The 24,657-nt window shown below is 39.0% G+C and overlaps 1 protein-coding gene and 1 long non-coding RNA gene across 10 annotated transcripts in view; one reads left to right on the forward strand and one right to left on the reverse strand.

Moving 5' to 3' along the window:
• The window catches only part of upf2 (UPF2 regulator of nonsense mediated mRNA decay), a 102,364-nt gene that overhangs the window by 56,621 nt on the left and 21,086 nt on the right, over positions 1–24,657 (forward strand). For all 5 annotated transcript variants that reach the window (XM_087999347.1, XM_087999345.1, XM_087999346.1 and 2 more), the window contains 5 exons: positions 4,983–5,146; positions 10,488–10,586; positions 14,522–14,620; positions 14,909–15,079; positions 23,103–23,244. In XM_087999347.1, the coding sequence (XP_087855473.1) occupies positions 4,983–5,146; positions 10,488–10,586; positions 14,522–14,620; positions 14,909–15,079; positions 23,103–23,244 (675 nt within the window). The remainder of the gene's footprint in view (positions 1–4,982; positions 5,147–10,487; positions 10,587–14,521; positions 14,621–14,908; positions 15,080–23,102; positions 23,245–24,657) is intronic.
• LOC122561859 (uncharacterized) overlaps positions 1–24,657 on the reverse strand; it is a 48,452-nt gene that overhangs the window by 1,501 nt on the left and 22,294 nt on the right. For 3 of the 5 annotated variants that reach the window (XR_015761049.1, XR_006315131.2, XR_015761048.1), the window contains one exon: positions 22,211–22,376. The exons of the other annotated variants lie outside the window; for them this stretch is intronic. This is a non-coding gene — a long non-coding RNA (uncharacterized LOC122561859). Of the gene's footprint in view, positions 1–22,210; positions 22,377–24,657 lie in introns of those variants that run through there. 5 annotated transcript variants of the gene reach the window in all.

The raw sequence follows: 24,657 nt of genomic DNA on the forward strand, positions 1-24,657 counted from the left end.
TCTGAGGCACCACTAAATTGCACTGGTCTTAGAGTTAACTATTCGCCTATTAATAATCCTAATCCGAATCCCACTGATGGAAGGAAAACTCACACCTATCCGATTTAGTCAGGCGATGATTTCTTGCTGCCAGAAGACTTGTACAGGGAGTTTCTCAAGATTGTGATGCATGGACTAGGAGTGATATGTGAACGGTACTCGAAATGGTAAAGTATAATTGAGGTGTCCAAGACGACAAAAATGACTTGGGTTTTGTTTGCTGTTGATAAAGATGAGGAACCTCAGTGCTCAAGAACTAAACATTTTGCCATTTAAGTAACCAGTGGCATGAAGCATACACCAGTCAAGTATCTTATTATTGGAATCCTATTACAACTCCCTCTACTTTCTCACAGTTTTAAAAAAAAAATTAATTCATGGGATATGGATGTCACTAGCTAGACCAATATCTATTTGTCTATCCCTAATTGCCCAGAGGACAGTTAAGAGTCAGCCACATCACTAGGCTTGGTGTCCAAAGTAGGCCAGCCTTGGTAAGGACATCAATGAACCAGATATGTTTTTCTGACAATCAACAATGGTTTCATGATCATCATTAGACCCTTAATTCCAGATTTTTATTGAATTCAGATTTCAGTGTCTGCCATGAATGTGATTCAAAATCTAGGTCCACAGAACATTACCCAGATCTTTCGATGAAGTCTAGTCAAATAAAACTAGGCTGGCTCCCAATTTTGAAATAGCACTGCCTGCTCTACCATTGTGTTCTTTTTATTTGCAGGACATAGCCCCCGCCCCCCGGCCAAAATCTGTGTTCTCTCTAGGTAGTGGAAGTTATTTTGCTGTCAGTCCATGCTACAATGAATTCATACCTTATAACATAAAAGAGGACTGTTCAGCCTATCACGCCTGTCACAGCTCTCTGAACTGCATAAGGTACTCCCTCAGTCACTGAGCATCAACACCTTGTGTACTTGAGGTCTGAGTTGGGCTTGAACTTTGACTTCACATGCTGCTGCTGCTGAGCAAAGACTTGAGTGATTGCCTTATTTTTCAACCTTTTGTTGCTATGTACTTGTAAACTACATAAGGGAGTTTTGAAAAGAGGGTTGTTAAAATATAATTTATTGGGTCACAAAGAATAAAGTTTTCATTCTTGACATTTTTTGTGATGCAAGTCCTCTTTTAACCTTCAACTGATCACATTATTGTTGAGTCTTACATTGTCTTAACTAATCACCCTTGTGATATTGCAATATAATGAGTTATTACAAATATAATTAATGATTAAATGCTTATATCCATTTTACCTCTATTAACGGGACTTCTTAAATTAAACTGGCTGACATGTTTTCTAAGCATGCATTTTCAATCAGGCTGCACATTAATGGACTGCAGTCCTTTAATTTCTTTGAAACTTGATCTTCAAACAAAAAGATCCCTATTTCATTTTTGTTTTAAAAGCTGAGGCATACATGGCTTAATTTGAGACCTTCAGCCTTGGCCATGTGAACTGTTAAACAAGCTCCTTTTTGAAACGTGACGTTTATCTTTGATATTTTCTCCTTTATCAAAAGCATTATTGTCACAGGAACATGGTCGATTTTTTTTTTACGCAAGCACGTTGGTGGACTTCATTTTGTCCTTGTTGTCAAGATTGCATCTCTGTCTTGAGTACATAGCAGAAATGTGGTGTTTTAGGTACTTTACAATTTCTAGTGATCCTTTTTAAAAAAAAACATAAGTTTGAGTTGTGTTCAAAACAGATGTGCAATGAAAACAAAGCAAGATAATTAATGATTGATTAAGGTTTAATTTAGTGAGAGCTTTGTGCTTTGGCTTTTCTTCAGATTACCAGTGCTCATGCATTTTCTTTTTGACTGTTGTTATCAGCACAGCTGTCAGGGCCATGCACACTGCTCAGATTGTCACAGTTCCAATGAGGTAAAAACAATGACTGCAGATGCTGGAAACCAGATTCTGGATCAGTGGTGCTGGAAGAGCACAGCAATTCAGGCAGCATCCGAGGACAGGCAAAATCGACGTTTCGGGCAAAAGCCCTTCATCAGGAATACAGTTCCAGTGATGCCACTGCATGTCAATCCGGGTTTACCAGAAACCTACCTTTTCCTATCAGACTTACAACTGTATTGGAAAGTTTAATAAACTGACTTTCATGACCTTTTTTAAAAATCTCCCGTTTATAAACTGCTGACCCAGTGGATCACTCTGGAAGAACCTAAAGTGTGCTGCTCCTGAGAGGCAACAAACAAGGAGTGCACAGAAGATATGTCAGCAGTGTAGATCTTTTGATCCAAAGCATTGGTAGGAGATGTGTGTTTCCATTTAAGCTGCACAACAAACATTCTCTCTTCCTCATTCTTGCCTTTATCAAATTCTCTCACCTTGGGCTAACAACATGATGCAGGACATTAAATGGCTTGAAATATAACTGCTGCTGTTTGTAGTGAGCGAATTTCCTGATCTTCTCAAGAATTCTCCCTTACTTATCTGGAATTAAATTTGACATTTTTCAAGGTGATCCCCTTTCCTCCGTGTAGAGTAGGTGCTGCAGCGTGCTTGAAATACTTTTTGCATTTAAATTGTGAAGAGTGAACCACAGGAATGACTTAGGATATGTGAAGTTCAGCATGTTTCAATATTGATAACCACAATGATTAACCATGTGCACCAAACATCAACTTATTTATGTTACATCAAGATATAAACCAGAAGTATCCATTCCTACAAGTTATTTATTTAATCCATTAGTCTATTCCTAATGTGTAGCCAAGGGTCTGTAAGATGTTGGGGGGGACTTGATAGAGTAGATACTTATTCAGGAATATTCTGGATTCGTGCTCTTGGCTGGCAAGGGGAGATTTGGAGATGGACTAGATGAAATTGAAAGAAAGGTAGAAACTAGAAACAAAATGGACTAATTTTTCCACTTGAGATCAAAATAAGAAGTGGCATGGTTACAGTCATTGGTGTCCTGGAAAAAATGTTGTGGGAAGGGTCCTGAATAGGTCTAGAACAAGGAATGTTCCACTTTCGCCTTTAAACAACTTGTGTAGCTAGGATCCACACAGGCACACATGAAGTTCCCTTGAGAAGAAATGAGAGTAGTGAACAGAATCATCATTTAATGAGTGAGCAAGCTCAACCAGGCTGAGGAGAGTGGTGCATGTGGACTATTTGGACCAACATTCAGGGAAGAAACAGAGTCCTCAGGCAGTCCTGGTGAGGGATGGAGGTGTAGAATGGTTGGTGACCACTGAAGAGCAGATGGCTAGGGCCAGAACTATTGAAATGATGTACGGTGTCAGGAGATTGGTAAATGTAAGTGGGACTGACTCATCCAAGATGTTATTGAATAGTGGAGCAGGCTGAATGGGTAAATGGTGTGTTTGTGTTTTTCTTCTGCAAAATCCATTTGATCTTTCGCTATGCTGTTGTCTCATTTTCTCTATTGTGTGCCCCATTTGTGCTGATGGAACTAGTGACCCTAACAGTAATGAAAATGAAGATATGTATATGTATTTATCTAGCTCCAAGCTTTACACCAGTATAAACGTGTGTAATGTTGAACTGACATTTCTGTTCCTCACTGAGGGGCTTTTGTCATTGACCTAGGTTTTAGCGTATGTAATACTGTTCCTTTATTCTCCTGGCATCAGTGCTGCATCTTTACTCTGTGTTTATTTATATTTTAATGTAACATGGTAAGACATCATTCATAGCTTTTGTTTTCCCAAGCTTTGTGTGTATTGTAAATTTAATTTGTGGATCCTGATTTGGGAGTGATAAACTGCAGGTGGCATCTATTTTGTAAAAAGCTGTACTGTAAAGAATCTAGGGTATTGTTGTAATTAAGCATGTCATGAAAAAGACAGAACTGTCAAGTGAGTCAGTTTCCATTGAACTAGTGGTTAGTTGGGAGAATTGACATCGGCAGAACACCTGCTTGCTCCTTTCAGCATGGTATTAGGGGGGCACACAGATCTAGGAATGAAAGTGAACTAAAGCGTGAGGTTTGTGGTAGTCCACTGGAGGGAATTTAAGGAAACCTTTTGGCAAAGTAATTGCATTTGTATACAATTGTAGGAAATTTTAGATGATCCTTGGTGCATGTAAACCTAATTCTGGTGCACCAATCTTTTATCCAAAATGCTCGATACCAGCTGGTTTTCAGAATTTAGAATTTTTCGAATTTCTACTGAGGCTAATCTTGCAACTTCGTAGATATGCCTATATAAGGTGTGATTTGATACCACCATAGTTGATGAGGGATCAACTGGAATTGACTCTTTCTGTAGTTCTGACCTTGTATCTGTGGTTAGTACAGCTGCCTCAGTGCCAGGGACCCAGGTTCAATTCCAGCCTTGGGACCACTGTCTTTGTGGAATTTGCATGTTTTGCCCATGTCTGTGGGTTTCTGTTGGGTGCTTCGGTTTCCTCCCACAGTCCAAAGATGTGCACGTTAGGTGGATCGACCATGCTAAATTGCCCATCATGTCCAGTAAATTGTAGGTTAGGTACACTGGCCACAGGAAATACGGTGTTAGGTAGCGGGATGGCTCTGGGTCGGTGTGGAATTGTTGGGCCTGTTGGCCTGTTTCCACACCGTGGGGATTCTGTGATTTCTAAGTGACAGTTTGGTGAAATTTTTAAAAATCTTGCCAGACGGCAGACGCACTGAGAGTAAAACGGGCCTTGAAACAGAATTGAGGACTGCCAGTACTGGCACACGCCCCCACATGTTGCATTTGAGTGATACGCATTGAGTGGGTATGGAGTTGGGTTAACTGTTTGCATGCCAAACAACATTGTTAATGAGCGAGAATCTTCGCAAAAAGCCTTTGGATTTCGGAGCTTTTTGGATTTTGAATAAAGGATTGTCTACCTGTATCTAGTTTGTAAAATTAAAGTTTTGCTTCATCTGAATTTATTTTTAAATTAAGTTCGGGTTTCTTTCATAGGTCTTGTAATTGATGGGAAAGATTCCAAGTCGGACAAATTATCTGGTCTGGGGGAAGGGGAAGAAAATCAGGATGATGATGACGATGATGAGGAGGAAGAGGGTGGAGCAGAAACAGAGGAACAGTCTGGGAATGAAAGTGAAATGAATGAACATGAAGAAGAGGTATGATTTCTATTAATTGTCAAAACTACCATTATCTTAAATGGCTGTTAGACTGGAATGAATGACATTTCCTAATGTCAAATAGGGCTTGTTGAACATCACATTATTTTCATGTCATATAGGAGCTGAGCTTTAGCTTAAAAACGTCATAAATAGAGGGAACCTTGATTGTCTGAAGGACATAGGTGGGGATATTTCGTTCGGTTAATTGAATTCCGGATAATTGAATGCCGAATAACATAGTATAGCTGAGCACCAGACCATGCGATCTTGCCAGATAATCCGATATTTGGATATTCGAATGCCAGATAATTGAGGTTCTTCTGTAATTGTTAAATCATCCTCGAAGCTATGCATTTTTTAATCGAGCAAACAGGCGAATTTGAAAGGTGTTCTATTAGTTTCCTCTTCAGATACTCATCGTGAAAATTCCCTGGAAAGAAATAATTCATGAGAGTTTCTCAAGTTACTTCCTTTGGAGTGTACTGACAAATTATTTTTGAGGCCTATTTCTCATTGCAAGACTTGGTTCAACGACCTATGAAACTTAAGAATCTTACAGCATTATGACACCAAATTATCATAATTGGAAAGAAATGTTTCTGTGGGCACGTCCCTTTTACATTTGACTGTAACTAAGTTACTGTCCTCTTAGCATCCCCTGAAGTTTGCCCTCTTTGTGTTGATATTTCAATGCTGTGGAGTGTTGTTGGAGGTATGAGCTCTGATGCTGAGTTCCCATTGCACAAGTTGAAGAGCGCTGTGACCTGTCGGTATCCTTTGATCCAGCCCAGTGAAAGTAGATGTAACTGGTCATTAATCTGATAGCGTGAAATAATTTATTTCACTTGCCAATAACATGGTTTCGTGCACAAATGAAATTAGTTCAGTTGAAGCACTTTAGAAAGGTTTTAGAGGTATTAAAATAATAACCTGTATAGCTGTAAAATTAGACTTTTTTAAAAAGGTGAAAACGTTCAAACATGTATATCTTTCTCGCAACTAATTCCTGTAATGGGAAGCATAATAGAAAACTGGAGAGCGTTCAGAAAAGATTTACCATGATGTTGCCAGTAATAGAGGGTTTGAGATATAAAAATAGACTGGAAAGTCTGGGACTTTTTTCACTGGAGAGTAGAAGGTTGAGGAGTGACCTTATTGTGGTTTATAAAATCAAAGGGCATAGATAAGTTCTAGGGTGGGGGAATTCAAAACTAAACAACATTTTTAAGGTGAGAGGAGAAAGATTTAAAAAGGACATGAGGGCAACATTTTAATGCAGAGAGTATTTTTTTGTGTGTGGAATGAACTGTCAGAGAAAGTGGTGGATGCAGGTACAGTTAAAATGTTTAAAAAATATTTGGATCAGTTCATGAAGAGGAAAAGTTTGCTGGATACAAGCCAAGTGCAGGCAGGTAAGACTAGTTTAGTTTGGGAACGTGATCAGTGTGGACTGGTTGGTCTAACAGTCCATGTCCATTGCTGACCCTGGCATAATTCACTAACAACTTTACAGTCAATTGCTTTTGAAGCGCGGCCGCTGTTGTAATTTGGGAACCTAACCATCAGTTTGCACTCTGTAAGCTCCCACAAATAGCAGTGTAATACTGATCAAAGAGTATATTTTTATGAAGTTGATTGATAGATAAATGTTGGCCAGAAACACTGTAGATAACTCCATTGCTCTTCATTGAAATGGTGTTGTGGGATCTTTTCCATACACTTGAGAAGGAAGGCCAGACCTGTCATCTGAAATTCAGCAGATCAGACAGTGCTGTATTGAACAGTTAACCTGGGCTCATGTCCTGGAGTGGGATTGAACACTGAGTCTGCCAACTGAACTAAAGTTAAAGTCAAATGAAATTTTTATTTTTTAGTACCAGGTTCCCTTTGTTGCATTTTGTACATAGCAAATTCAATGTTCAAATGCTTTTTCTAATTTGTATTACTAATGGAAGTGTAATTGGACATTTTAACCCTTGAGTCCAGCCCACTAATGAGATGGTGTTTTGCGTGGCAATGTTATTACCTTGGCCCTTTTAAAAATATCACAATCCCAGATCTATACTGAGCCTTGAGTAGCTTTCTGTACAATGGAAGCTACTCTGAAATAATCTGCTAATATTGGGCATTCTGCAACCAAGTTCCAGAATGGCTAACGTGACCTTGACTGTTCCAGAATAAACCATACCTGAGCTTGAAAAGCCCAGTGAAGACAACCCACATGCTAATGTTTTTCCCACGTTGGCACAAGAGTTTCTTGAAGATAATTTAAAAACATCACAAACAATTGCTCAGTGTCTTGTTCACTATTTAGTACTACTTTAACTTCCTTTTATGAAATTGGGTTAAAATATACCTTTTGGAACTCAAAGTAATGCACCGACTGTTCAGATATGGCAATTGGTGATTTCTGAGCTACAACTATGGAAAAATCTCATTAAAAGGAAGCAAGTAATTTGCATTGTTTATGTAAGATTATAACGAGATGAGCACCTTTTGGTTGAGGAGTGCCACAGAAGCAACCACACAACACCTTTTATAAAACCAGTGTCACAAATAAGGTATTGTATCCAATTCTGGTAATTACACTTCAGGAACAAATGTTACGGTGAAGAGGGGCTTCACCAGAATGGCTCCAGGCTTGGGGGAATTTTAACTACAAAGTGAGGTATGAGAAACTGGAATTGTTCTCTTGGCACAAAAGACGTGATGGGGACATTTAGAATTATATGTGTTATGACAGGTTTTGATAAGGTGTATAGATGACAAAGGGCAAGAAATGCAGGAAGGATGTGAAGGAAAACGTTTTTACACAAGTGGTGATGATCTGGTACTCAGCAGCAAGAGTGGTGGAATAAGACTTGAATAATTTTATAAAGAAGTTGGGTAGACACTTAAAGGAAATAAATTTGTGTGGCTGTGGGATTGAATGGGGAGGCAGGAAGGTGTGGCTTGCTCCATAGCGAGCTAGCATAGATATGATAGGCCCAAATGGCTTCCTTTTGTGCTCGAGAGTCATAGAGATGTACAGCATGGAAACAGACCCTTTAGTCCAACCCGTCCATGCCGACCAGATATCCCAACCCAAACTAGTCCCACCTGCCAGCACCCGGCCCATATCCCTCCAAACCCTTCCTATTCATATACCCATCCAAATGCCTCTTAAATGTTGCAATTGTACCAGCCTCCACCACCTCCTCTAGCAGCTCATTCCATACACGTACTACCCTCTGCGTGAAACAGTTGCCTCTTAGGTCTCTTTTATATCTTTCCCCTCTCACCCTAAACCTATGCCCTCTAATTCTGGATTCCCCGACCCCAGAGAAAAGACTTTGTCTATTTATCCTATCCATGTCCCTCATAATTTTGTAAATCTCTATAAGGTCACCCCTCAGCCTCCGACACTCCAGGGAAAACAGCCCTAGCCTGTTCTGCCCCTCCCTGTAGCTCAGACTCTCCAACCCTGGCAACATCCTTGTAAATCTTTTCCGAACCCTTTCAAGTTTCGCAACATCTTTCCGATAGGAAGGAGACCAGAATTGCACACAATATTCCAACAGTGGCCTAACCAATGTCCTGTACAGCCACAACATGACCTCCCAACTCTTGTACTCAATACTCTGACCAATAAAGGAAAGCATACCAAATGCCGCCTTCACTATCCTATCTACCTGTGACTCCACTTTCAAGAAGCTATGAACCTGCACTCCAAGGTCTCTTTGTTCAGCAGCACTCCCTAGGACCTTACCATTAAGTGTATAAGTCCTGCTAAGATTTGCTTTCCCAAAATGCAGCACCTCGCATTTATCTGAATTAAACTCCACCTGCCACTTCTCAGCTCATTGACCCATCTGGTCCAGATCCTGTTGTAATCTGAGGTAACCCTCTTCACTATCCACTACACCTCCAATTTTGGTGTCATCTGCAAACTTACTAACTGTACCTCTTATGCTCGCATCCAAATCATTTATATAAATGACAAAACGTAGAGGGCCCAGCACTGATCCTTGTGGCACTCCACTGGTCACAGGCCTCCAGTCTGGAAAACAATCCTCCACCACCACCCTCAGTCTTCTACCTTTGAGCCAGTTCTGTATCCAAATGGCTAGTTCTCCCTGTATTACATGAGATCTAACCTTGCTAATCAGTCTCCCACAGGGAACCTTATCGAACGCCTTACTGAAGTCCATATAGATCACATCTACTGCTCTGCCCACATCAATCTTCTTTGTTACTTCTTCAAAAAAACTCAATCAAGTTTGTGAGACATGATTTCCCATGCACAAAGCCATGTTGACTATCCCGAATCAGTCCTTGCTTTTATAAATACATGTACATCCTGTCCCTCAGGATTCCCTCCAACAACTTGCCCACCACCGAGGTCAGGCTCACTGGTTTATAGTTCCCTGGCTTGTCTTTACCACCCTCCTTAAACAGTGGCACCACGTTTGCCAACCTCCAGTCTTCGGGCACGTCACCTGTGACTATCGATGATACAAATATCTCAGCAAGAGGCCCAGCAATCACTTCTCTTGCTTCCCACAGAGTTCTCGGGTACACCTGATCAGGTCCTGGGGATTTATCCACCTTTAACCGTTTCAAAACATCCAGCACTTCCTCCTCTATAATCTGGACATTTTGCAAGATGTCATCATCTATTTCCCTACAGTCTGTATCTTCCATATCCTTTTCCACAGTAAATACTGATGCAAAATATTCATTTAGTATCTCCCCCATTTTCTGTGGCTCCACACAAAGGCCACCTTGCTGATCTTTGAGTGGCCCTATTCTCTCCCGAGTTACCCTTTAGTCCTTAGTATATTTGTAAAACCCCTTTGGATTCTCCTTAATTCTATTTGCCAAAGCTATCTCATGTCCCAGTTTTGCCCTCCTGATTCCCCTCTTAAGTATACTCCTACTTTCTTTATACTCTTCAGAGGATTCACTCGGTCAATCCTGTCTGTACCTGACATATGCTTTCTTCTTTTTCTCTAAGTTACTCTGTGGCTTTATCCTGTGTAGAATAAGTAGATAGAGGAATGTATAAGCATGATCTATCCAAGAAATAAATAGGTTGAATTAACTGTATTCTCTTATTCTTTTGTAGAATTATTCATTTGAACATATAGTGATAATTTCATTTAGTTCACCTTCAACAGAAGAGAACTTGCTTTCTGCATGCTTCTGAATGAAATACAAATAATGTTCATGTAACCTAGCATGATTTTATTTTCTATACCTTTCAGAATAAACATCTTCCCTTACTATAATCTTATGGCAGCTAATTGAGATTATTCTCTGACAAAACCTTTTGAAGTAAGAATCTTTCCCATTTTAGGATGCTTCTGAGAATGAAGATGATGAAGAAGAGGAGGAGGAAAATACAGATTACTTGACTGACTCCAATAAGGAAAATGAAACTGATGAGGACAACAATGTAAGTATGATTAGTGAGTCGATAAAGAATTGTCTAATGTGCATGCTCCTACCTTTTCAAGATAATTTAGTTTTGAACCTTACATCAAGAGCAACAGATTTACTTTTGGATGCTTGGGTACATACGGGACATGCAGGACATATGGTATATGAGGATTTGTACAAGGCATTTGATCAAGTGTTGAGTAGGAGGCCAGCTACAAAAATTCAAATATTTCAGTTTGTGAGTTGGTTGACATGGGCAGAGAGAGAAAGGAATGATTGGCTGTTCCCTAAATTGGATGAAGGGTTGAGAAATCTGTATTTCAATAATTGGTCCTGAGACCAATTTTATTTTCAATATGTGTGACCAGTTTTGAACGTAAGAAATATCAACGTTCTGCACCCAACTATGCATTAGTGTGAATTTGGCTCAGTTGATAATACATGTTGATGTTCCTCCCCCCTCCGACTCTCAAGTTTCAGGATTCAAATCCCATTCAAGGGCTTGAACACAGACCCAGCACTGAGGTGTGCTAGCGATCAGATGCTGGCACCTTTCGGGCAAAATGTTATAAAAGGTCTTGCTCTGCAGGATGTAAAGGATCACATTTCAGAGGACTGCAGGGCCGTTGCAACATTGATCCAACGTTCAACAAAAACAGACTTACCACAAAACAGGTCATCTGGTTATTGTTATGTTGCTTTTAGTAGGAGCTTGCTGTGCACACATTGCCTGGAGCATTAATAGTAACTACATCTCAAAAAGTGCTTAATTGTTGTAAACACCAAGAGATTACCAAAAGGATTATGAAAAGTGCTGTATAAATGAAAGTCTTCTCTTCCAAAATGTTTGGTTAAAAATTAGGCAAAGTGTTAATGTGTTGAAGAAGACAGTCGTGCACCTTTTGAGTTGGAGAAGAGTGCTTTAATACATTTTCAGAGGTAGAACAAGGAATGAGAAGATACAATTATTGGAACAACAGTGGATGAACTGAGTGACTTAGAAATTCAAATATATAATTGCTTGAATGTTTAGAGTGCAGGCAGCTAATACTAAGAGTTTTAATTTTTAAAGTTGCACATCACAGAATGATGCAGCGCAAAGGTAGAACTCCAGATCTTCATGTTTGCACTTTTTTTTTGTAATCTGTAGAGTACAAGAGCAAGATATAAGGGCACTGCTTCAGAATTCCAATCTGCCTCACACTGCGTTATAAAGTTTATAATCTTGATTTAGGATCGGAATTTTAATAGACAAATAAATGGTTTTAGTTCTGTAAGTGACTTCTTAAAAGTGAGTCAGTTTTTTTAAGACTTAAGCATAATCAAACCAGCAAGCATGTGACCTTAACTAACTGAATAGACAAACTTCCTGGAGAATTGATGAAATGTTTACAAAGTGGAACTTTTATGATGTATTAATAGACTGGCCAATCCACTCATCTGCGGCCGTTTGGGCTTAGATCAGCAGTACGTCATTGCAACTTAATTTATGGCTGTTCAGGTTTTCAGAAGTGTAAGAAGTCTGAAAAAGTGTTTTAGCTATTTAAGTAAATGGAATTTATCACAAAAGATAAGTTAGAAACATTTCCATCAAGTCGCCATTGTCTGTATGTCTCTGGGAGAGACATCTGGTGAGTGTGTAGAAACTTGCCTAAATGAGCTGCTTACAACCTCATCAGTCAAGTAAAAATTTAAAATTAAGGTAGGAATGATAATCCACTTGTGATGAGTCCGGTAAAGGATATTGCTGGAAAAGAAGGTTGATTACATCTTTTTAAAAATGTAAATACATAAATATAGCTTTTTTCTTTTGTAGAATAAAGTTTTGTTCCTTTGTTAAAAAAATACTCGCAGCCTCATGAATAAGTTTAGTGACTGAGCGGTGCCAGCATCTGAAACTATATAGCACACTTCAGTACTGCACTGGAGTGCCACCCTGGATCTGTGTTCAAACCCTCAAATGGGATTTGAATCCTGAAACTTGCGAGTAGAGGGAATATTAACATGTTATCAACTGAGCCAAATTCACACTAATGCATAGTTGGATGCACAAACTGCAAAAATGAATTGTGTGATCTGTCAAGTCAGGTTTCGTCTGAGATCTGACTTGTCCAGTATTGCCATCAGCTGGGATCATAACACAATTTAAATTGTAATAGCACATTGGTTTTAATTTGTGTCATTTGTGACTTTTTGTTTTTGGGATTTCCTGTTTTTCTGCTCACCATATAATTATCTTTAAACAAGAAAATTTTCAGGCAAAACCCTTGAGTGCATGAGTGGTAATGGGAAGACTGACTGCTAATATCAGCAGCTTTGGGGGCAGCTGATATCATAAATGATTCCTGACTGTGAAAACTGCCCACTACTTTTTCAATGCTACCATCATTAGATTGTCCACAAACATAATGCCTTTGTCCCTGTGCATTCACTGACTTGCTTTTCAAGATTGTTGAATATGGTTTGTTATTACCAGATTTCTACATATTTCTCTGAAACTCCCTATTAGAATCCCGCTAATCCCTTCCCCGGCCACTGAAACGCCCCTAACCACAATGACCATAATACTTTATTCTTTGTCATCCTCCCCTCTCTGTGTGCAGCTTTTGAGAAAGTCAGTTTCACCTTCCTTCCTTGTATGTTTTTCCTGCATTGTACAACTTGCTCAAAATACATTTGCTTCATTCCATTCCCTATATAATTCTCTTCCCGTCACTGTACTGTGACCTTAAAACTGTCCATTCTTCATCTCTCTCTTCATTATTTTATTTGTGAATGTTGTTACCAGGGGATAGAGAATAGGAACAGTTGCATAGGTGCACTGGCAACTGGCTGCAGTTTCTGATCTCTTTGTCTTTCCACTGACACTTTTCTACTTAACTCATTCATTAACTTTCTCTAGCTACACATTACCAAGACTGAATTCAAAAAATTTAATTTGGAATATAAACTGTATTCCTTTGCCATGCAGTTGCCCAGCCCCCTTGCTACCCTGCTGTATCCTCAGTCTGATGAATCCAACTATTCACAGCTTGGCTTCCTACCTGAACACTGGAATTCCCATATACTCTTCATTACAAAGATTCTTTCAGATTTCCAGCATCTGCAATATTTTGCTTTTGTTAATTACAAAAATTGTCTAGTTGCATCTCTTTAGCATCTTTGTCCCTAACCAAGCTTACCTGCTTTTGAAATTCATGCTTTTTGCCAATTCTAGGCTTATTGTTCCATTGTTTTAACAGAAATTCTCTTATCGTTAACCCTCTGTGCACTTTTAACTCACCAAAATCTCAACTACAATATTCTTCAGTACAATATTGTTTTTCTTCTCTCAGCTAAACTGGTTTCTGCCCCTGCAACAGCTCAAACTCACAATTGTCCGTCTTGTGATTAAATTCCTCTGTGGCATCATGCTGTCTCTGTAACCACCTTCAGCCCTGTAACTTATCTATCAGGTTTTTTTTCCACCACTGTAAAACATCTCGGTACATTTCTGTGTGTTAAAATCACTGCATCAATCCAGGGGTTGCTGTTGTTCAGGTCTCTATTTTGATTTTCTCATTATAGAGCACTTGGCAAATGAGGCAGTGTCTATTTTAAATTTCCTGGTATTTAGGATTGTGAAACTAGGCATTTCAAGATTTATAGCAGACCTAATCCAAACCTTTGGGAGTATAGGTGGAGAAAAGTTTTGAAAGATGAGATTGGACGTGGTGTGTATTTGTGGATTCTGTTTCATGTGTTAAGAAGACTTTCAAATGTCCAGATTTAAGAAGGACTTTTAAGCTAGATTTCTTTTTTTCAAAGTTTGAAAACAGTGTATTTTTAGGAATTGTGTTGGGTTTCAGAATCTTTTTACATATTTGGAATCAAATTTTTTGATTGTTTTATGGGATGCCAAAATTAAGTAATGTTCTCAAAACAGTGCTACATTTGTAATTTGGTTTGCAGGAGGTGATGATCAAGGGCGGAGGCTTAAAGCATCTTCCTTGTGCAGAAGATGAAGAATTCATTCAAGCATTGGATAAAATGATGCTCGAAAATCTGCAGGTACCTCGTGCATGGAAGTTACAAGCTGTGGTTTTATATTCAGAAACTTTGCACTGGAAATTTGGACTAAACTCTTTGTTCTAAATTCTAGTTTGAAGGTAACAATAACAGGAAATACAGAAAATTCATTTGCATTAGAAAGTGTTTTTAACATTTCTAGTGCAGATTAATTATGCTGTTTTAATTTAGACTACTGACAAGTGACCTCTTGGCAGCAAAGTTTAAAGTTTCTAAAAATATTTAGGAAGTACTTGCACCAAAATCATTCCTTATGCATTCTTTATGCAGCAGCGATCTGGCGAGTCTGTCAAAGTGCACCAGTTAGATGTGGCTATTCCACTGCAACTAAAAAGCCAACTGAAGAAAGGTCCTCCACCCCAAGGAGGAGGAGAAGGCGATTCTGAAAATTCAGAAACCATGCAGTTTGTGATGCTCACCAGAAGAGGGAACAAACAACAGGTACTCTACAGCTGCAAATTATAGATAATTGTCATGCAGAGACTTAGTTGGAAAGTCTGTTCATTGCCTTGGCATCCTATTCAACCCCAAGTTCATTTTCTGAGTCTGTGATTGGCCTCTGTCATCATGTTTCATTAACGTAACCTGGAATGTTGTGTGGTTCTGATCCGTAAGAAAGGACTTACTTGTCATAGAGGGAGGCAATGGAGATTCATTGGAATGATGAGACTGTCCGATGAGGAGAGTCTTAAGGACATTGGGCCTGTATTATCTGTAGTTTAGAAGAATATGTGATGATCTCACATAAATATACATTTTTTAAAAAAACGCCTTGATAGGTAAGTGTGTCTTCCCTGGCTGTGCAGCCCATAATAGCGGACACAGTTTTAAAATAAAAGGCCAGCCACTTAAGACTGAGATGAGGGTAATGAAACTTTGGAGTTCTCCTGCCCAAAGGCCAGTAGTTGCTCAGACATTAAACAAGCTCAAAGTAGAGGTTAATAGAGTTCCAGTTACTAATGATATCAAGTATTAGGGAGATAGTGTGGGAACATGTTGAGGGTAGAGCACGCTTGAGCTGAGTAGTTGTCACCTCCTATGGTCCTGAAGGTCATTCCAGTCTGACCCTGCCTCAGCCTGAAACTGTCATTCCTGCTGTTGTCACCTCCAGACTTAACTACTTCAATATTGTCTTGTGAGCCCCCATTCCACGCCCTCTAACCTTCAGCACGTAAACAGTTCTACTGTTCATATGTTCTGTTCACCAGTAATTCCTACCTTTGCAGACTTGCATGGGTTCCCAGTCTCGCAGTGCTTCACATTTAAAACACCCATTCTCATATTTGAAACCCATCATCATGCTTCTCTCTATCTCTGCAATCTCCTACAATTTTAACAGACTCCTTTTCCTAAACTCATCGAGGTAAAAACAATGACTGCAGATGCTGGAAACCAGATTCTGGATTAGTGGTGCTGGAAGAGCACAGCAGTTCAGGCAGCATCCAAGGAGCTTTGAAATCGACGTTTCGGGCAAAAGCCCTTCACAGTGCCAGAGACCCAGGTTCAATTCCCGCCTCAGGCAACTGTCTGTGTGGAGTTTACAGATTCTCCCCATGTCTGCGTGGATTTCCTGAGTGCTCTGGTTTCCTCCCACAATCCAAAAAAAATGTGCAGGTTAGGTGAATTGGCCATGCTAACTTGCCAGTAGTGTTAGGGGAATGGGTCTGGGTGGGTTGCTCTTCGGAGGGTCGGTGTGGACTTGTTGGGCCGAAGGGCCTGTTTCCACACTGTAAGTAACCTAATCTAAGAATAGAAATAGTGTTGGACCTGTGAAAAATAATTTTCGTTAAGTGGACTATTAGTTGTTTGATCAGGGCTGAAAAGCTAGAGAGATCACTTCCTGCTATCTTCCACTTTGCCCTCTGAAAGAGGCCTCATCGTAGGTGTAGTTGGATGTTTCGGAGTGCTTGTAGACCTCTGCAGTGGATATGTGAGGATGGCATAAAGCTGATAGATATGGCATCATGATAGCGGATCTTCTGGCAGGAACTGTTACCAGCAGGATTGCTGGAGTGACGTTGTCATTAAATCTGTGTCTAACTTGTTTTAAAGGTTGTGCTAACTGAATTGAGAATGGATATTGTATTTTTAGTATCAATACTCTGTAAACAATATGTGGCAAAAGTGCAAACTTACTAACCAAACTGTTATGAAGATGAGTGTACTTGTATCTTTGAGAGTAAACGCTAGCAGTGACAGCACCAAGTGTTCTCAATATTCACAATGTAACATGTGCTCCAGCTACTGGGGTACTAGTTGCTGGGACATGACAAAGCAGATTTGAATTAGGCCAATCAGTTTAAATTATACCCCAAAAAATACCAAATTCCAATCAAGTTTGAATTGAGTATATTGACAATCTTTAAAAGCCAATGACACAATCCGATGCTTTGTGGAAGACCGGGGAAAATTGAACAGTTGAAAGGAGAACTGCCACCAGACCAACAGCTGTAAACTGCTGGTCAGAACCCTCTGAGAGGTACCCGTCTAGTGAAGGAGTTTGCACAGAGAAAAACCTCAACACTGACCTGGAGAGCCAAAATACCAACGAAGATAAAGAGAAGATTCGACCGCTGGCTGGTTTTAACATTTGTATTTTTCTGTAAATCTGAATTGGGAGGTCTATTGGACCAGTATTACAGAAGGGAAGATAAAAGATATGTTAGAGCAAGGAATTGTGAATAGTTGTTAGTTAATTTTTCTCTGGTATACTTTAAGAAATAAAGTTAATTTTTACTTTAAATAGTTCTTGACTACTCGGAAATTTACAGATTACTGCACAGGATAAATCTTTTCTGTGTTGCTCGTTTTAAATTAAGCAGGAGGGTTTACACCGTGTTGTAACAATATCTCCTACATTGTCATCCAAACCATTTATGTAAAGGACAAAACGCAATGGACTAATCCTTGTGGCACAAGGCTGGTCACGAAATTCCAGCCCGAAAAATACCCTCCATCATCATCCTGTGTCTCCTACCTTCATGCTAATTTTGTATCAATCTGGCTAGCTCTCCCTGCATCCTATATGATCTAACCTTACTAACCAGTCTACCATGCAAAACCTTGTTGAACGCTTTGCAGAAATCCATATAGACAATGTGTACCACTTTGTCTTCATCAACCTTGTCACCTCTTCAAAAGCTTGGTCAAGTTTGTGAGACATGATTTCCCATGCACAAAGCCATGTTGACAATCCCTAATCGGTCCTTGCCTTTCCAAATGCATGTAAAATCCTGTCCCTCAGAATTCCCTCCAACAACTTACTCATCATTGATGTCAGGCTTATTGGTCTGTAGCTTCTTAGCTTTTCCTTACCACCTTTCTTAAATAATGACCCCACGTTTGTCTCCCTCCAGTCTTCTGGCACTTCACCCAAAGCTGTCAATGATACAGATATGTCAGTAAGGGGCCCAGTAATCTCTTTCTTAGCTTCTGGGATATACCTGATCATATCCCAGCGATTTATCTATCATTACACGTTTTAAGACCTCCAGCACCTCCTTTTGTCATGAGGACATTTTTGAAGACATCACTATTTATTTCTGTAAGTTTCCAGCTTTCAGGTTTATTTTTGATTTTCTGTTGTGTTTTTCCCACTGGTTGATTTTGTTTTGTGTGTTTTAAATTAATCTCGGAAATAAAACTCATGGATCTAAATCAGGCGATACAATTTTATCCATTTGCAGCTGAAGACCAAATTACCTGATTTTATTCAGCTAAATCTTCTCATAAATAGTTCAAAAACAAAATCACAAGGTGATTATGGATAATAAAAATCATTCTACTCATCTCGGCTCATTTCTCCAGAAGCCCCTTAACGGCAGTATCTGGTTTATCTTAACTAGTTATGGGATTTTTGTTTCCATGGTCTTTTTGGATTTTTGAGATATGAGAGAGAGATATATTAGCCCTGTGGTCTAACTCTTCCTGATATTAGCCCTGTGGTCTGCTATTTCCCTCTGTTTAAGACAACTTTTTAGATTTACCTCTTCTTTATTACATTTAAGAGGCATTTGGATGGGTATATGAATAGGAATGGTTTGGAGGGTTATGGGCCAGGTGCTGGCAGGTGGGACTAAATTGGGTTGGAATATCTTGTCAGCGTGGACTGGTTGGACCGAAGGGTCTGTTTCCATGCTGTATATCGCTATGACTCTATTTACAGTATCACATATTATCTTTAAATTAGTTTTCAGATGTCTTTTTTTTCCAGTTCTCTGAAATGTTTCAGCATTTTCTAAACATAATGGTGTTATGCAAATATTAATACCTTTCTAAAAGAGATGATGAGAATGCCAAGTTCTCCATTCTTCCTAACTGAGATCTGTAAAGTTGGAGATCAAGTTAAATACTGTTCACTGTATTTTGACCAGAGTTTCAGTGTTTCATTTGCACTTGGTGAACCAGAATTGACACTGTACTAGAGAGGTGTTCTGACCATAGAGCTAAACAGTTATTGCAACTTCCTCTGGCTTGTAATTTATTAGTTTTGCTATATACATGCAGGTTTGTTCTATCATTCAGACATTTTATTCGCCATATTGATTGCTTTGCTAACGTACTAAGATTTCTAGTTCTTGCCTTAAAATGAACAGCGTGCAAAATATAATTTTGAAAATATTTGTCTTCTGAAACAAGTGGTTGGTTGTTCAGATTTTGACAGTTTGCTTCAGAGGCTGGTTAGTTACGTAATGAAGTGAAATACATGGGAGGTGTATTGTTTATAGCAGGTTAAAAATTGACCCACAATCACCAAAGAGGACAAAAAGGTTCAGTCATTACATCTGAACTGATTATGACGCCTACTTTTCAGTGTTGTCATGACCAGCCTCATAATTTATTATATTGAAGAATCAATCTGTGTGCTGCAAACTTTCAGCACGATGCTGTTAACAACGAAGGATAGCATTGATTAAAAATAATCTGTGAATAGTGATACTTATTTTGCTCTTTATATTTAAATATTAGAAAAAACCTAGCAGACTGTTCATCTGAAACATAGGTGGTGTTTTGAAGCCTGTTGTAGGTTAAATTGTAACAAAAATGCATGCATTGGGTTTGTGGTATTGGAGTAATGAATCTGTGCTTTGTTCTAAAGGAGGTTTCACTGTTTTCTAAAAGGGTGGATTCTTGTTGGCAGTAATGAGAAAATTCCTGTTCAGATTCCAAAACATTGAACAACACACATTGCGTATTAAATTATATTTTAACTGGATCAAAAAAAGGTCTTTTTGTCAACCACCAAGAAAGCTTTGAGAAACAATTTCTCTTTCTAGTATACTAGAAATTATGGATTGGGGTGGGTCTGCTCCTCAAGTTTTATTGTGGAAATCTCAACATAAAATAAAGCCTGACATACTGCAAGAGGTTGGCGTGCATGCCTTTGCGTGCCAATGTCTCTTAAAAATAACTTCCTATTTAATCCAATAATGTATGAAGTGTAAGGGTAGGAGTCATCTGGGAAGACTGTCATGTGTAAGTGCCTCTCTGAACCCCATACCATCCTGATTTGGAACTGGATTGTCGTTCCTTCATTTTAGTGGGTCACAACTGGATATTGTACCTTCTTCACATGAATTGCAGCAGTTCTACATGACAGCTGCACCTTCACCTTTTCTTTTATACAATCCCTACAGTGTGGAAATAGGTCATTCAGCCCAGTGAGTCCACACTGACCCACTGAAGAGCACCCCACCCAGACTCATCCCCATCCCCTTACCCTATCCCTGCATTTCCCATGGCTAACATACCTAACATACACATCCCTGAACACTACGGGTAATCTAGCATGGCCAATCCACCTAACTTGCACATCTTTGGAATGTGGGAGGAAACCGGAGCACCCTGAGGAAACCCTCGGAGACACTGGGAGAATGTGCAAACTTCACACAGACAGTTGCCCAAGGGTGGAATCGAATCTGGGTCCCTTATGCTGTGAGGCAGCAGTGCTAACCACTGAGCACCTCAATGGGTAATACAGAGGAACCTTGATTATCCGAAGGACAAAGTTGGGGAGTTTTCTGTTCCATTAATTGAATTCTGGATAATCGAATGCTGGATAATATAGATTAGCCAAGCATCAGGACCATGTGATCTTGCTGAATAATCCGATGTTCAGATAATCGAATGCTGGGTACTCGAGATTCCTCTAAATGCTGAAGTACACACACCCAGCAACAATTTTAAATCATCCATGGAACTGGATCATCCATATACTGAAGGAACTGAATAGCTGTCAACATCATTGCTGTCAACATCTTTCACCATGTATCTAGCTCCTAATAGCCTCCTCTTAAAAAGCCCATTAAAATCGATTTCTTAAATTACATTTCTTGGATCCCCTCTAATTTCTATTCAGGCTGGCTGATGTTGTGATGCATTAAAGGACGTGTGTCGGCATACTTTTTTTTTTCAGGGTAATACATCCTGCAAGCAGTCATTATATCCTTGATTTGGAGATGCTGGTGTTGGACTGGGGTGGACAAAGGTTAAAAATCTCACAACACCAGGTTATAGTCCAAAAGGTTTATTTGGAAGTGCTAGCTTTCAAAGCGCTGTTCCTTCATCAGGTGACACGAATTGTTAAAGCTCACTTGAGAATGTAACTGTAAAGAAGTTCTGGAATTTATATATGAAAGAATTGAAACTAACATGTTCATTCTAAAAGACGAGCAACTTAACAAACAATCCAATCTTTTTCAATGTATAATTTCAGTTACATCACATTGTAAACTTTTGCTATAAATTCTGTGTCTGAAGATCTTATAACTCCACAACCACCCGATGAGGAGCAGCGCTCCGAAAGCTAGTGCTTCCAATTAAACCTGTTGGATTATAACCAGGTGTTGTGTGTTTTTTAACATTATATTCTTGCAGAGTCATTGTGGCTGTTAAGGAGGTTTCAACAATGTTTGCTATAAATGCACAAGCAGTGTACCAAAGAACAAGTCACAAGTTTGAGTGTTAGATTATTCGAATGTTGATGAAAGGTGGCAGTGTCTCAAGTCATGCCACTTGTTTACATCAAGTCATGTGCTACAGATAGGATGGTTTGTTCTAAGTACCGGGGTGTATGCTGTTAAAAATCAAAGATCAGTTTACCAGGAATCTATAGACACAAGCTTCATTTTAAACTGCTCAATTTTCAGATGAAAATGGAACAAAAATCAACAGAGGAGAATGTATACCACTAAGTTTCAACTGTCTGCATGTGGATTATCTGAATACATTCTAATGAAACTTAACTGAACGCCTACATACCATAAGGTGGAAGACAAATTATTTGTTTTTGCCACTGGAGCAGCTGCTGATAACGCAGACTGAAGTGCTTGATAGATTTATCATTCAGATTTCCCCCTCTCTTCATCTTCATTATTATCTTGCAATTGGCAACTGCTGCTGCCTCTGCTTCTGTAATCGTCCTTACCATCATTCAGATGTCTTTGTAATGTATTAGCCTATAGCAACTATCTCTGAGACATTGCTGCTGTCATTGCACTCCAACTGTGATTGTTCTCCCAATGCAAATGCACTTTTATTTAAACCAATTATATTTAAAGCTACAAGATTTATTTGAATGATGTAGGTCAGGAAGCTTTTGTGTTGACCTCGTTCGCAAGTTGGCTAATGTGTAAAAGTCAGGGTGATGCTTGGGTGATGCCTCTCCTCTTCCGCAGCTATTATGAAGATTCATTAATTGCAAATTATCAAGGGCGTCCAAAATAATGGAATTTTATCCCTGTAACAGAAAAGGAAAGGAAAAAACAGTTCTGTGGAAAATTACTGTCAGACATGAATATAATTTACAGATCACTTGGGAATCCAATTAAACCCAGAATAATCACTAACCTCAGCTATTAGACTACAGTATACACCATCAGTAAAACTCACTGACCTATTGGTGTAAAGTTTTCTCTATCTCTTACGAGCTTATTTTTGGCTGCTTTGAAGTAGACAAATCTGGACTCAATTCTCACAGAAATTGGGTTGTGATTTCTGCCAAATAAGTTTGATGTAAAACCTTGGCTGTGAAGGAAGAATAATTAAAATTGATTTGGAGATGCCGGTGTTGGACTGGGGTGTACAAAGTTACAAATCGCACAACACCGGGTTATAGTCCAACAGGTTTAATTGGAAGCACTGGCTTTCAGAATGACGCTCCTTCAGCGCTCCAAAAACTAGTGCTTCCAATTAAGCCTGTTGGACTATAACCTGGTGTTGTGTGATTTGTAACTAATTAAAATTATAACTAATTAATGTTGACTTTTAACCCAAGTTGAGTTATTTTTGCAGCAGATGAAACGGAGATGAAACACATCATTTGTCAAGAAACTGTATAGTTGATTCATTTAATAGTTTCAGAACACAGGTTGTAATTCTGCAGAAAACGATTGTTAGGCTTTGCTATGTCATTAACCATCTGTGTAAAATCCATTTTCTGACCGTTTAAATTCTTTTTATCCAGTTTAAAATACTGAACGTACCAATGAATTCGCAGCTTGCTGCAAATCACTGGAATCAGCAACAGGCAGAACAAGAAGAAAGAATGCGTATGAAGAAGCTGACGCTCGATATTAATGAACGGCAAGAACAGGAAGATTACCAGGGTAAGAAAGTGGGAGGAAAGAGCTTGCAGTAATTCTGGAGTGTTTGTCATTAAACTAGAAAGTGATCGGAGCAGTCTTTCTGCAACTAAAAATAAATGTTTTGGTTTATAATCTATTATGTATATTGGTACATCCATTATGTCTACGCTGCACTGTCAGCTGAGCTGAGATTTGGGACTGTGCTAACCTGTTTCCAGTTTGCAGTATTCACAGCTTCAGGAGTTCAAGCAAATATAATCAGGGCTGATTTATTCCAACTGGCACACATGTATTTGCCAACTGGTTTACATGTTTCCCAATCTTGCTTTGAGTTAAACTTTGATAAAACTGTTAGTGATGATTGTCTAGGAAGTAGGAATATGGCTAGAAGTTACTGAATTCTAGTCTTTGTATCATATAGTTATGCATGCAATTTTGTAGGAAAAAAGTCTGCATAACTGAAAGCCTATGATGGCGCATAATCATTAATAACTGTACAGATCCCAAATGTAAGCTTTAATTGTTTGGAACTTCAGCTGGAGTCTATCAGCATAGGCAGGAGAAGCTCTTAAAATCTGGGAGAAGAATTTAATTTATAATATTGCCTACATGTTAAAAGATCTGGCCAGGTGCCTTGTGCGATTGCAGCACAGGTTTGGAACGCAGATTTCTCAAACTGTGCTGTGGTTTCCTACAGTCAGGAATCTCTGGGAACACAAACAACCTGTTTGAAGTGGATGTGGATGTACAGGAACATTTTCTGCAGCTAATGCCATTGGAAAGTTCTAGCAAAATGGAAGACCTTGCTCCATAGAATCAGTCATTCAGCACAAAAACAGACTCTTCTGTCCATCCCGTCCATGCTGAATATAATCCCAAATTAAGCTAGTCCCACCTGCCTGCTCCTGGCCCATATCCCTCCAAACCTTTCCTATTCATGTACTTTCCAGATGTTCATGTTTTACCTGAAATAGTATTCTGTAAAGTATTTCCTCTTTAAGTATTTTGGTGAGGTTAGAAAAATACACTAAATCTTTAGAAATTTGGAAACAATTTTCAAGTAAAATTTATTTAAGGAACAAGTATGTTTCAGGTTCTTTAAATACTTTGTCAACATTTTGAATATAATTTTAGCATTTCTCTTTTTCTTGTGATCAATACCTATTTTTTAATCACTTCAGGTTGCCATCAGACTGTGTGCACATAGTATTAAATGTAAATGTAATTATTGTTATAACCTGAAAATAGATGTCATATTTGAAACAGCTATAGATTTGAAAAGTTTGAGAAAATGTTAACAGTTGCAATTTTGCACAGAACTTGATCTATACAATGAATTATGTATGTCCAAGTAGATTAACTTCAATTTTGTTTTCATTAGTTCCTGGAATGTGAGCATTACTAGAAAGGCCAGTGTTTTTTGTGCATTCATGG

The sequence above is a fragment of the Chiloscyllium plagiosum genome, unplaced genomic scaffold, assembly GCF_037043375.1.
Source record: "Chiloscyllium plagiosum isolate Xiang-an unplaced genomic scaffold, Cpla_swu_hap1 HiC_scaffold_23, whole genome shotgun sequence".
NCBI classification, from domain to species: Eukaryota; Metazoa; Chordata; class Chondrichthyes; order Orectolobiformes; family Hemiscylliidae; genus Chiloscyllium; species Chiloscyllium plagiosum.